The sequence below is a fragment of the Vidua chalybeata genome, chromosome 13 (assembly GCF_026979565.1).
Source record: "Vidua chalybeata isolate OUT-0048 chromosome 13, bVidCha1 merged haplotype, whole genome shotgun sequence".
In the NCBI taxonomy this organism is placed as follows: domain Eukaryota; kingdom Metazoa; phylum Chordata; class Aves; order Passeriformes; family Viduidae; genus Vidua; species Vidua chalybeata.
The window spans coordinates 4,891,647-4,904,592 of record NC_071542.1 but is presented as its reverse complement, the minus strand read 5'-3'; the positions used below and the strand labels follow the sequence as shown (position 1 = coordinate 4,904,592).

General features: G+C 42.5%; 1 protein-coding gene across 4 annotated transcripts in view; it reads right to left on the bottom strand.

The window, feature by feature from the left end:
• RORA (RAR related orphan receptor A) overlaps positions 1–12,946 on the bottom strand; it is a 250,408-nt gene that overhangs the window by 22,851 nt on the left and 214,611 nt on the right. For all 4 annotated transcript variants that reach the window (XM_053955228.1, XM_053955227.1, XM_053955230.1 and 1 more), the window contains one exon: positions 6,618–6,703. In XM_053955228.1, coding sequence (XP_053811203.1) covers positions 6,618–6,703 — 86 coding nt within the window. The remainder of the gene's footprint in view (positions 1–6,617; positions 6,704–12,946) is intronic.

Genomic DNA, 12,946 nt, shown 5'->3' with positions numbered 1-12,946 from the left:
CGTGTCATTAACCACTCCGCAGCTGTTTGCTTTGAAGTCCGTTTCATGCTTTTGCCACAGACTGCCCAAACATAAGCTGCTGTGAGTGTAATACCTACTTCACAAGGATTCTGCATAGATGTAGTCATTCTAAAGAGGCATTTGAGAGCAGTGAGCACACTATTTTAGTTTTATGTTGCCACATAATGGATTAATTAACAGTGCTGCAAAGAAAATAGCTCCTTGGAAAGGCTGGGCACCTTTTAATTAAAGCTGGACTTTTACCAATTTGTTATTTACTCGAAGGTTTCATGCTGGAGTCCCTCGGCACATGCACAGATACTTGGTGAAGCAAACACAGGAAGGACTTCTGCATGACAAGTCTCAAGCAGTTAAGTAGTTCCATACAAACTGGCTGCAGACAGAAACATGGCAAAACACTGAGACAAAACCCCTGCTCAGTCTTAGCAGGAAGACACCAGTCTTTGTTAATTACACTCCTTTTATTAAAGCTTTACTAGGGAAACATGGAATATTAAGAAAAAAGAAAGAAAGAAACTGAAGATGCTGTCTTTAATCCTGTTTTCCTGTACATAATTTCTTACCCTTTTTTCTGGTCTTTCTTTCTATATGACTGAACTTTCAACCACTTTTTTAATGTTTGTCAATAGATAATTGTCATCAAGACTGAAAGTATTGCACATATTGACTTCCAATTGAATGCATTTCACCCTATAATAATAATTCAACCTGAAATACCATGGAAATGTCTACCATTCCAACATCACAAGTGATCCCTCTAGAGAAACCAGCTCTTGGGTAAGTAGACAGATTAATTTCCAGTTCTGGGAGCACTGTCAGTGGATCCTGTCACTCCAGTGTTCACCACTTAACTCCAAGTGCAAAGCCATTCACCAGAAAAACAGGATTAGGGATTGAGCTGACCAGTGACTGATCAAGGTTCTGCATCAGTCCCTGAAAATTTGAGTTCTCCAAGAACTCTTCTAGTTACACTGAATGACATGCTCATACATGACCTGCATGAAACCCTCTGCCACCTCTGAGATTCTGCAAGTCAGCCTAAACAATATGTGAAACCAACATGTCCCAATAACCTCAAGGATCCGTATGTTTTCCTTTAGCTGAGATATATATATATATATATATATATATATATACACAGACACCGATTCTAAATTGCCACTTCAGCATATTTTATTAAGAATAGCCTTGTCAAGCTGAGGATTATTTTTAGTATTATAATGGAGAAAATACTGGCCTTTTTCCTTTTCCAGATTTTCCCTAGAGACACAGCTGCTCAATACATTTTAGTGTACAATATATCAGCTAAGTTACAGCTTGAAGCTAAATTTCCACTAGAGCAGAAATGCCTGAACCCAGGCCTTTAAAAGCACTTGCACTTTACAAACCAGAGATAGAGTGCTTTTAAAAACAAACCCAAGAAAACATAAGCAGTAGGTAAAAGAAAGAAGAAACCTTGCCACAAACTTCAAAAACTAATGTAAACTTGTCCAGAGCTCAGAAACACAGGTAATCTGCGACTTGGGAATGAATTGGCAATGAAGGTCAAGTGAAGATTTTTTGTTCTACGGTGCTGTCATTTACTTGTGAGTTTTGTAAGCTTTCGGTGGTCCTTGGGCATTCACATCACTGTAAGACACATGGGGAAGCCCCTATTACAGGGAGCCTTCTGTAAGTACCTACAGTTTCTTTCTAGGCTTTTTCTCTCCTTTATTAAAAGCAGAACGCTCTATTCTGTTGTTCTAGTCCCTCTCTTTTGCCAGAGGCACAGAGCTGGCTATAATTTTTCCACCAGGAAGGAGGAGGTGGATGCATCCTAGGTACACATGTATATGTTCAAGCCTTATGCAAGCCAGCCCAGGTCACATGCTTTTTATTGCATGCATGTTTACAAACATTATTTCATGTGACCTAATGGGCCAAGGCAGAGCCACCCCTCCCGATCAAGCACAGAGACAAAGCTGGTGCTGCACTGAAGCAGCCCCAGTGTCGGAGCACTCTGGTCCATGGCACTCTTAGGCCAAGTCTCAGCTCCTCCTGATGTCAGCACAAAGATCCAGCCCCAGCCACTGAACTCTGCACATTGCCTTTTCCTGCAGATGGATCCTCTTGGTGCCAGAAGAAGAGCAGAGCACGGAACAAGCCACAGCTTGATCCCTGTGTTTCAGACTCCTATTTATACCAACACAGTCTATGGGTGTTCGTTCGCTACCACAAAATCAGGTTTGGGGAAAAAAGTGCACAGGAACTTTTTATCTGCAAGTCAGTTGGAATAACAACTTCTTAAAAAAAGGACTTTGAAATGTAAATAGCAATTTTTGCAAAGTCTATTAATAGTTTCAGTGACTCCTCTGCTCAGCATTGGAGACGTTGGTGTCTGAGCCAGTTGTATTTCCCCCGTGTCCCAAATGGCACCACACACGCTCCCTCTGCACCGCGCATGGGCTGAAACGCTGAGCTCATGTTTGGTCTTTTGACAAATTTTCATTTAATGAATTGATTCCTACAGTTCATTAACATACCCACTTCCACTTCTGTATACACATATGTCTTAATTAGCTGCTCATTGGCTGTTTAATTACAAGAAAACAGCTGACAGCTGCCTTGCTGCATCCTAATGGCAGACGTTTTGGAATGACTGTATGCGAGCCTGTGACAACAAAGGCTTATTCATAATCCCATGATTTATGGCTAATACTTAAAGACTTCCATGTATCATTAAGTTTTGCAATATTCTGAGCAATTAACAATTAGTTGGGGGGGAGTAATTCTTTTACTGTTTTCTGAAGCAAACCAACACAAATTTTCTTCAAAGAAACATCAGAAAAATACACTGCAATACAAAAGGCAGGCAAACAAACATTCAAATTGGATTTTAACCCTTTTATGACCACCAGCACATATTTTAGTTGTAATGGGAGGCGAATGCTCTGACAATATTGTTTAATAAACTGTGTTAATAAAAGATTTGGTAACAAAGTCATAGTGTCACTGAAAACAGCAAAACCAGTCAGTTTTACATAATAATAAAGACAGGAGTGAGCTTGTGTTTGTCAACAAATGGAAGCAAGATGGGCAGGGACAGCACACCAGCTATTATTTCCTGAAGTAAAGAACTCTCCTTTGCAGTTACAATGAACAAGATCACCTGAAATCTTAGAAGACACAAGAGACAAAAGCCAGTACTGATTAACCTCTGAAAGCATCTGAAATGCCCAGAAATGCCCTGCATGAGGGTTTTTGTTAGACCAGCTACCATGCAGTCAGGTAAAGAGAGGGACTGCTACTGCACTGGTGGGTCAGCTGGGCATGAACTGTTGACAGCAAAACCAAGTAACTGCACCTGCAAATTAAATTATATAGTTCATTGTATGACAATGTGGAACTGAATTCAACTTTCAGCTAGGAGAATAGAACATGGATGTAATACAAAGCACTTTCCTTTCCCAGCATGGTCCTTCCTATAGCATAAAAGGTTGTTAAGAAATGGTTGAGTGAAGTGCCTCACACAGGTACCAGTTTTGTCAGTAGTGCTCCTGCAACTACCCTCTCTTAAAACATTTATTTTATTTGTAATAAGGCACAGAAGACCTCCTAGATAAAGTATAAAATACAACCTGGCTAAAACCTCAAATTTTCAGTTGAGGAGGAGATGACAAAGGGATGTTAAATTTTACTTTTTAAAAGGCAGATTCAAAGTAGTCAATGCCTTTGCAAAACAGCGCCACTAACTTCATTAGAACAGTCAGCAACATCATAGCAAGGGAGAAAATGAAAACTTCCCAAGACACACTAATGGGTTTTACTACAAATCTTCAAGTTTAGTTATGTGAAATGCAATGTAACAGCTCAACCTGGTCAGAACACTTTCAACTCTGTGAAATGCAAGGGTTGCAAAGCGGCAGAAGAGCAACGGGATCAGCAAAAGTCAATCTGACAAGAGCTGGTCTGTGATTCCATCTGTGATACAGATTAGGTTTTGAATAAACTGTATTTCTGCTGTTTATCAGTATTTACAGAGTAACATTTAAGGTATCATTAGGATTAAGTAACATTAAAGTTCACACCAAACTGGAGTGAAACCAGTCCAAGCTGAAAACATCCAACTTTGCTGTGGCTGTTGCTGCCTGTAGATCATTCCTGACAGGCTTGGCTTGAGGGCAGCAGCACAGCTGTTCCCTTCTGCCAGCCACAGCCCTGCTCCTGCCATCTGATGCACACAGGTGGGTTTGTGGCACCTGTGCAGAAGTCACAGTCACTCCACTGACTTCTCTGGGAATGTGCAGGACATTGGCTGCAGGAGCCAAGGTACAGAACTGGGAATGAGCTCTTTGTAGCCAGGTACTTTTTACAAAGGAAGCTTTAGCATAACATGAAGAGCAACATAAGCATGCTAAAACCTGCAGCAGTCACAGCCACAGAAAAGCTGGGAAAAGAAAACCATACCAATCCACACCTGGCTGCTTTGGAAGAAGCCAAACTATGCCAACCTTTTCACCAGCCAAAATAGTTCTGTTGGGTGAGACTTTGTTGACAGTACCGTGGAAGAGTGTAGCAGAAGAATCCAGAGCATCCAGAATCCACAGCAGGTCATTTCAAATGCTGCCTAGGCCACGATCATGTAAACTCTTCCTGTGACTAATGCCCACTAGCAGTGCTCCAGCCTGTCACTACTTGCACGTCATCTGGGCTCTGGCACTAAAGAAGACTGAGCTTCTTTAGGAGTGAGCTTCTCAAAGGAACATAACTTGGTTAACTAAGTTGATATTAATTGGCTTTAAAATTCTGTCTGAAGTTGTATGGCTACAAAACTTCACTGTGCTCCTTCAAGAGGAGGAGAAAATGCCTAAACCATTCGATGGGCCACTTTTATTTCTCACCTTCTGCCTTCAAGGTTCAAGCGGGTTTCAGTGTGCTGAACACCCCTGCCTGCTTGCCGTCCCTTTTGCCCTTCTCACCAGCTGACCCTTCTGGTGAAATTCTCAAAAGCAGAGGATTGCACAGAGCTCCAAGAGAACTTGATTTATACAGCACTAGAAGGGAAATAATTTGTTCTAAAACATAGTATACTGCACACACATTTCTCACTAAGTGCATGAAGATGAAGGAAGGAAAACACAGCTGGCAGCTTCCCTGTCCTTGGGCTCCTGCTCTGCAAGAAGCCCCATGTGGGGAGGCCCAGCTCAGCATCAGCACCATGTTAACCCTGCTGTGTCTGCACTCAGGTTTGGATGTCATGGATCTCTCTCCCAGGTACTCTGGTCCCAGACCATCTAAAGATTAAAGAGCTCTCAAACCCTGAACATAACTTGATCCTTGATAAGACAATCAAACAGCAGAATTCTCACAACAAATGTCTGCACTTCACACAGCTGAAATTTGACAAAGACTGCTTAACAACATAAAAGTCACCACTCTGTTATCAATGCATTTTTAGTGCATTCCTTGCATTTTCCGTAGCAACAGCAGTCAGAAAGGGCAGAAGGTGCTGTTCCCATATCATTCCAAGATTCTTAATTTAGTTTTTTGTTCCTTCATTGTTACCAATACTTCCACAAGACTGAGGGGATGTGTTAATGAAAACACAAAAATCTTCCTGGGAAAAACACAAAAGAGACCTTTATAATGTGAATGCAAGGAAGTTACTTTTTGAAGATGGGTTGTAGTCTCAAGCAGGTCACGAAAGCAGACTAAAAACTATAATAATCATCAATTCTTCACACCTCAAGTATAGATTAAGAGGAGAAAACATCAGTATGGGATTGCAACATACATCCATGAAGACAGCAATAAGCCAGAGCATGCTGTGCACACTGTGTCACCCCAAGCCAGCACTGTAATTCTGCACTAGAGATCAAAAGGAGTGATCAGCTTCACTCTTGCCTGGTGTTGGCACTGTCCAGTTTAATTCCTGGTTGTGACAGATGCACTGAACAAAACATAAATGCTTCTAGTGCAATCCTGGCTCACTAGATTTACCAAAGGTACAACTCCAGGAAAAACTTCAAAGCCTAAACCTTCCACAGCAGTGATTGCACTGCAAGGAACAGGCAGTGGTCTCAGCAAGATCTGAGCATGCTGAACACCAGGAGCAAATGCTTCTGTGAAACACCATCTCCCCTGCCAAACAGAAGAGGTTTGTAACTGCAGCAGTGTGCAAAGAAAACAGAGGGGAGAGTTCTCACCTATTTCAGCAGAGCTTCTTAGCAATTTACAGAGCAAAACCAGACAGGGAGATTCAAGAAAGCCAGACTCATGCTCCCTCAGCTGAATGCACTGAGTAGGCTCTTGGTGGTGTGCTTGAAGCAGATCATCTCTCTGTACCTCTTCTGTTTATGCAGAGAGAGACAATGCACAGGACACCTAGCACAACTGTGTGATTTTGAGGATTGTCCTAAAATCTGCAGCAGTGTAATTGTGTGTGTGTGTCATGGAAACATCCTATTTAAAGTCCAAATAAAACCAGTACTTCAGAATCCCCAACTATTTTATATTCAACTTAATAGAGCAATGCTTGCTCTTTAAAAAAAGAAGGAAAATTATCACTATCAAAAGGCTAAATGCTTCTTTTCAGACTTAATATTTTAGAAGCTTACCTTGCAGCCTTCACATGTAATGACACCATAATGGATTCCTGATGATTTGTCTCCACAGATCTTGCATGGAATAATTTCAATTTGAGCTGCAACAGAAGCACGCAACCAGTTAATTGCATTTTCTTTTAAACACCTTATAAAAGCATTCCCTGATCAGCATTTGTACAGTGAAAACTAATAACCTGCTAAACATTATACTGCATTAACTATTCATTGCTGAACTGCAAGGATCCCCTAGAGCTTTGGACTAAATTATGGCTGCTCGTTATATAATAGCTTTTGGGTTATTAAAATGGGTCATTTGAGAAGGTGTTTAAGAACCCACAAGAAGGCTAGAATCAGCATTTCAAAGCCAAAAAGAACAGGAGAGTTCACATTTTGGCCAAAGAGCTAAGATGACACTATAAAGGTTTCTTCCAACTGTATTCATGCAAGACCATAGCAGGTAATTTTAAAGCTTGCCCTGCCTGGAAGCAAATGCACCACCTTCACCACAGCCACCAACATCCACCCAGCTCACACGATTGGCCAACCCTAAGAGAAGTTACAAGGTGAAAAGCAACCCCATTTTGCATGAGCAGTCCAAAACTTACCTATCTGAATTGAAAGGGAATTATTGATAGCTATTTGTGTATTATCTACCACAGAACAAACAAGGCAGGAAAACAGCAGCACTCAGTTTACTAAAACCAGAGGAGTAGGCAGTCTGGAAAATGTCATTCTGTTATAAAGCATGAAAGCCCTGATAAATATAATTGCATACATATAAACCCTCCCACTGAATTCAGTTTGGTGTGTGACTATCTCTAAATCAAGCACCTTCCCATGTAAATACATGGGCCCAAGAAGGGACTCCTGCATGCTCAGAGACACCTCTCAGCTGCTTCTGGAGTACGTGGCTGCAGTTGTTCTGCTGGCAAATTTGGACAGACTGTGCAGGCAGTGCTTTAGTGATCAAACAGCAGGGCACACATCACACGTGCTTGGTGGTGCTCACAAACACAGGCCACACACAGGTGGGTGACTGAAATCCCAGGAAAGCCCCTGCTCTGTTGCAGTGTGTTAGGATGAAGCTGCATCCGTTTTCTGGAAAGGGCTTAGTTGGAACAGTACAAGTGCAACTCTTGCTGTGCCTGAAACTGTGACACATTAACAAGTGCTGTTCACCTCCTTGATGAGCTCAAATCCATTCTCAAGCTGCCTATTTAAGAGAGCTCCTCTTTCATCTAATTTATGGCTATCCAGTCTGTGACAACACACAAAATCACATTTAATACTACTCTCTTACAACCCATTGGCTTAACTTCAGCTCTACTCTGCTCTCAAAAGGTCATGTCCACTCTAAAAACATTGTATTTTGCATGCCAATGAATCCCTAACTGCTGCTTATTATTAATCAAGAATCATCTTGCAGTGCTACCATGTGCTCCATTCCACTGCAGCACGACACAGCTCAGGATCTGGCTCAAAGCATAAGATAATTATAAAGCAGAAGCCCAGAAGACTTGCAGCACAGCACCAACTGTGCTAAAATACCCCTTCAAAATATTCTCCAGGTGACATCAAATGCAACAATGCTTGCCCTGAGCAGCACCCAAATGGGACCTATTTGCTCCTGGGAACCCAAGAGCAGCTAAAATACTCTGCTGGGGAAGGCTACAGGGCTTTTGCCAGGCAGTTCTGTATCAGCAGCTTTCCAAGTAGTCCCATAGAGCAGGACACCACTGGTATCTGCCTCCACCATAAGGATCTTGGCATCCCTGACCTTCAAACCCCACCATCCCTGCAGCGATAAAATAACAGGCTGAAATTAAGAGGTCTGTTTAGAGCACTTAAGGAAGGAAATATTTCTTCCCCAAAAATGGTTTTAATTTCACTTTGCTCTCAGCTAACACATTAAACACAATAGAGCAGGAAGTGAACTAATAAAAGGGAAAAAATAATGCATGTGCTGTTTCATTAATGTGCTACATTAATTATTACTGGAGCCTCCTATGTTTATGAGCTTGTAGCAGAAAGGGTGGCATAACCCCTCCTTTCACATCAACAAACTGGAGAACAGACTGAAATTCACAGAAACTCAGAATTTGTATCATGTGCAGTCCAAATTCAGAGAGCAATCCTGTGGGCAAATTCCAGAATAGCTCTACCAAATCCCAGTTGTGCCTTTTCAACATATGATTATTTTTCTCCTCTGCTGCAGTGAACCAGCAGCCTTCTGCAGCTCCTTGGACAGGGTAGTGACAAGGCTTATCTCCACAGCTACATGGCAACATATTTTTTACATTTCACTTTCATATACATAATTACTGCCTTATTTTGAATAGGTATGATATAATTGGATCTAGTTTATCTACAATCAGCAGCATGTTAGTTAAATCACCCATGAAGCCTGTCTATGCACTCCCTATTTCTTAAGCAACAGGACATTTGCAGAGCATTTCTGAAGGAATGTAACATGCCTTCAAAGTGATGGCCTAAAGCTAGGTTAGTAATAGTCTAAAAGGTGCCATAATTAGTCCCAAATACATTTTCCAGGGTGCTTTGCTGGTATAAGAGAATCTCCACAGATTCACAGGCTCCAGCTGTGCTAGCATTTGCCCAACATCATTTTTATGAGTGCTGGCACCAAATCAGGTATAGTTTTAGAATTCCCAATTTCCTCAAATTTACATCTTCAAGGTACTTACTTTCAATTAGGCACACAGCATTTAAAACTGCAACTTACTGCTGCACTCTGAGATGCAGGACAATGGGATGAATCTCAGAAGCACAAATCGCTGGGGACTGCCACAACCAATTGTAGTACAAATTAATGCACAGAGAGATCAGATCAATTACTGCTCCATGTGGTGCCTGTGCAAATCAACTCATTGAAATGGAACCCCTGTCACAGGTTCACACACTTCCCATACAGCATGAAAGGACTTAAGATACTTTAAATTTACTAAATGCAAATTGCCTGTGCCAAGATTATGCATTTTTTCTTACAAGGGTGAAAATATTTTCCCCACTTTTAACTTTGACATGCAAATATGTACTTGCTAAAACCTTGTTCTTATGCAAACAAGGCAGGTGGGAAATATTTTTACATGTCAAGAATATGTTCCGACTTGGTTTCTCACATTCCCAGAGTTACTTAAACCTTCCTACTGTGCTCAAATTAATTGTGCCTGCTCTCTGCTTACATTTATTTATATGGTATATTTTTCAAGATTACATAAAATACTCTAATTCATGCTTTAGACTAGAATTAGCCTAAATTACAGTTTACAATTTCTGTCTCCTGGGGTGGTGCTCAGGCTGATTCAGGCTGGTTCATGCATGAGCAAATTATTTCTTAAATATGAACTGCAGAAAAAAAGAAACTCTTGTGGTTGCTTAGGAACCGCCACAGATACCCAGGTGACAGATGTAGTTTGTACTCCCAGATTAAAGGCCTAAGACTCTTTCACACCCTGAAATAACAGTGCTCCACAATCCTACCAAGGCTGTCCTGTGCCAAAGGCAGCAAAGAGGGGGAATAAAGGCCCAAACAAACCACCAAGAGCAACAAATGGAAGCTCGAGCACCGAGACCTACCACCAAACAAGATGCTCTGAAAGGGCTCCTGAGAGAAAGACAGGACCTTCCAAGGGTGGAGGCAGCAATCCCTACAAACTGATGTCAAACAAGCTCATCTCCATAGCAAAGGGCCTCTGCCATCCACCAACACCCCTCAGTTCATGTGCCTTCAACTTGGAGCTGTTCCTATCACCAGACTGCCTGGTCACTGTCCTGCTGTAATGCCAGACGTGCTTCCAGAAAAAGAGTGTGGACCCTGATCTGCTCAAAATCAGTCTGAACAGGAACTTGAAGCCAAGTATTATAGGGGAAAAAAAGCCAGTGTTTTTCCTCCTGAACATTTATTCTTCCTCCATCCACTGTGTCTTCATACAGCAACTGTCTGAGGTAGCTCTGGCATGCTTAAATAACACCACTGCCTCCACCTAATTCCTAGTGAATATTCCAGCAGCCAGCCAGTGAGAGCACTCAATGACATCTTCTGCTGGAACAGGAGAATACGCCTTATTCCCTCCTGCTCCATGAGAGTTTGTTCCCCAAACCCAGAACAGTTTCACTGGGTTTGCCTGCCTTTTCCAAGTTCCCTCCCCCCGCCAAACCCCCTAGACAGCCTCTCCCTTTTAATTAATTCCCACATCATGAAATGTTACTTTATTCCTTGTCCAGTTTTTTCAGTAGACAAGTAAGAAAATGTAATTCTGTATCTGTAAGGGAATGCACTGTACAATTCATCATAATCTTTGATTTCTCTCTAACTCTCTGGGCAGACAGATCAGGGCAAGAGCCTGTACAGCAAAGCAAAGCACAGGTCACCTTTCTCCCCAGTTCTGTCACTTAAACAGAAACACACAGAGCCTCAGCACAGGAAAGTGCGTTACCAGTTCACCTTGAAGAATACACTTTTTAAAAGAAAAAAAATTGTTTTCCAAAGACAGGAGTTTTTTCCTCTCCATTAACATTTGTGAATAAAATACTTGTTTCTAATTAATTAATTGTCCTGGGGTAGAAAAAGGATTTTTCCTTCCCTCCTTCTGCTTTCACACTGTTATTTTAAAATTGTACATGCACACAAATAACAATTCTTCCTGATTCACAACAGGTAGGAAACCTCAGATTTAGTATCCTGGGAAGGGCTCTTCAGTGAATGCAAAAATTGGTCCCGTGTCTGCCTTTTACGGGAGATCCACCCAGCTGACCTGGGTGATCTAGAAAGTTGGGTAATTAATGAAGTTAATTGTCTTGTCTGCTCTAGAGTGAAGGCAGGAAGAGAGGAAAGGAAGGGAGAAAGAGAAAGCAAGAAGGAAAAAGAGCATATGATTCATCTTATTCATAACAAACAACACAAACCCTTGAGTGAAGAAGCCTCCTCTTCACTAAGTGAAGGAATTTAATGATATTTTAATTACAAGCCTAACTTTTAGAAGGTGAAAGTCAGGTAAATCCCACTACATCTTACTATTTTTTAATTTAAAAATTAGCATTTTCTGGAAAGGAAAGCCTGTGCAGAAGGTGCTCCCTTCTCCCAGGGTCCATGGGCTCCCAGCTGCCTGGCACCACCGACACACGAGCACTTCTGAGCAGCTGTGGCCACAGCTCCCAAGGCAGCCAAATGCAGAAGTTCCAGGGATACACTCCTGCACTCAGCATGGACAGACTCAAGCACATGCTGCTGGCTCTGCCAGACCAGTCTCTACTCCTTAAAGCCTCTGTGGGCACTGTGCATCCTCCTCACATGCACGGCTCTCCAGGGAAAGCATCCCCAGCTGAGCACAGCTGCCCGCTGAGCTGGGACCTGCCCAAGGCTCCAGGGGGCACAGACAGCAGGCAGGGCTGCAGCTGGGACTCCTGGGGCTCTGGAGCAGTCCCTCCCCTGGCTGCAGCAACCCTGCCGAGGAGCCCTTTCCCTGCATGTGGCTCACCTGTGCCCAGCCTCTCTGGGTGTGCACAGTTTGCAGCTAATTCAGAAGGGCTCTGCAATGAACATGACACAAACAAATTGGGCCAACCTGCTTCTAGAGGGATGCAGCTTGTGCCAGACATCCCTGCTAGTGCTGTTTGTAAGTATATTGATTAAATTAGGAGGCATACATATTCAGTGACATATTCATCCATATTCATTGGCTCAAACAAGGGTACTGCATGTAATGTGGTATTTAAAGCAACATGATATCTGATCACAAACTGAATTAACACGGAATGATTTTACTATATAATATTCTAATCTTCCTGCATTTTCAGCTTCATTACCTAAATAATTTGCTCTGTCATGTACCCTAAGTAATTTGAGCTGGCTGCAAATTACTCGCCTCAGAACACCTGCAGCTTCCAAAGGCTGCAGTTCCACCGAACCGAGCACTGGTGGCAGCACAGCTCTGCCCACCCCATCCTTGTACTTTGTGAAGTGACCATTTGTCCCCTCACACAGCCTGAACACTGAACACCCCCCCAGGGTGCTTCTGGGGATGTGGGTGCTTGGGAGACATCCGAGGCGATTCTAGAACACACGGCAAGTGTTTGATCAAGAGCCTGCTCACGCCTTGTGTGAAGGTGTGCTTACTCCATACACGATCCCTACCACAAAGACATTTTGAGCAGGCCCCACTGGAGGCTGCAGTGACAGACCTGGCAACAAATAGCTCAGAAGAACTACCAAAAGAGATCTGTGTCTCATGGCTGGATTTTTCTGGGGTCCAGTAAGGTTGAAATTCCAGCAGAAGCCTTCCCAGCACATGGGATATTCTTTGCCTCTTTCTCTCTGTTACAAA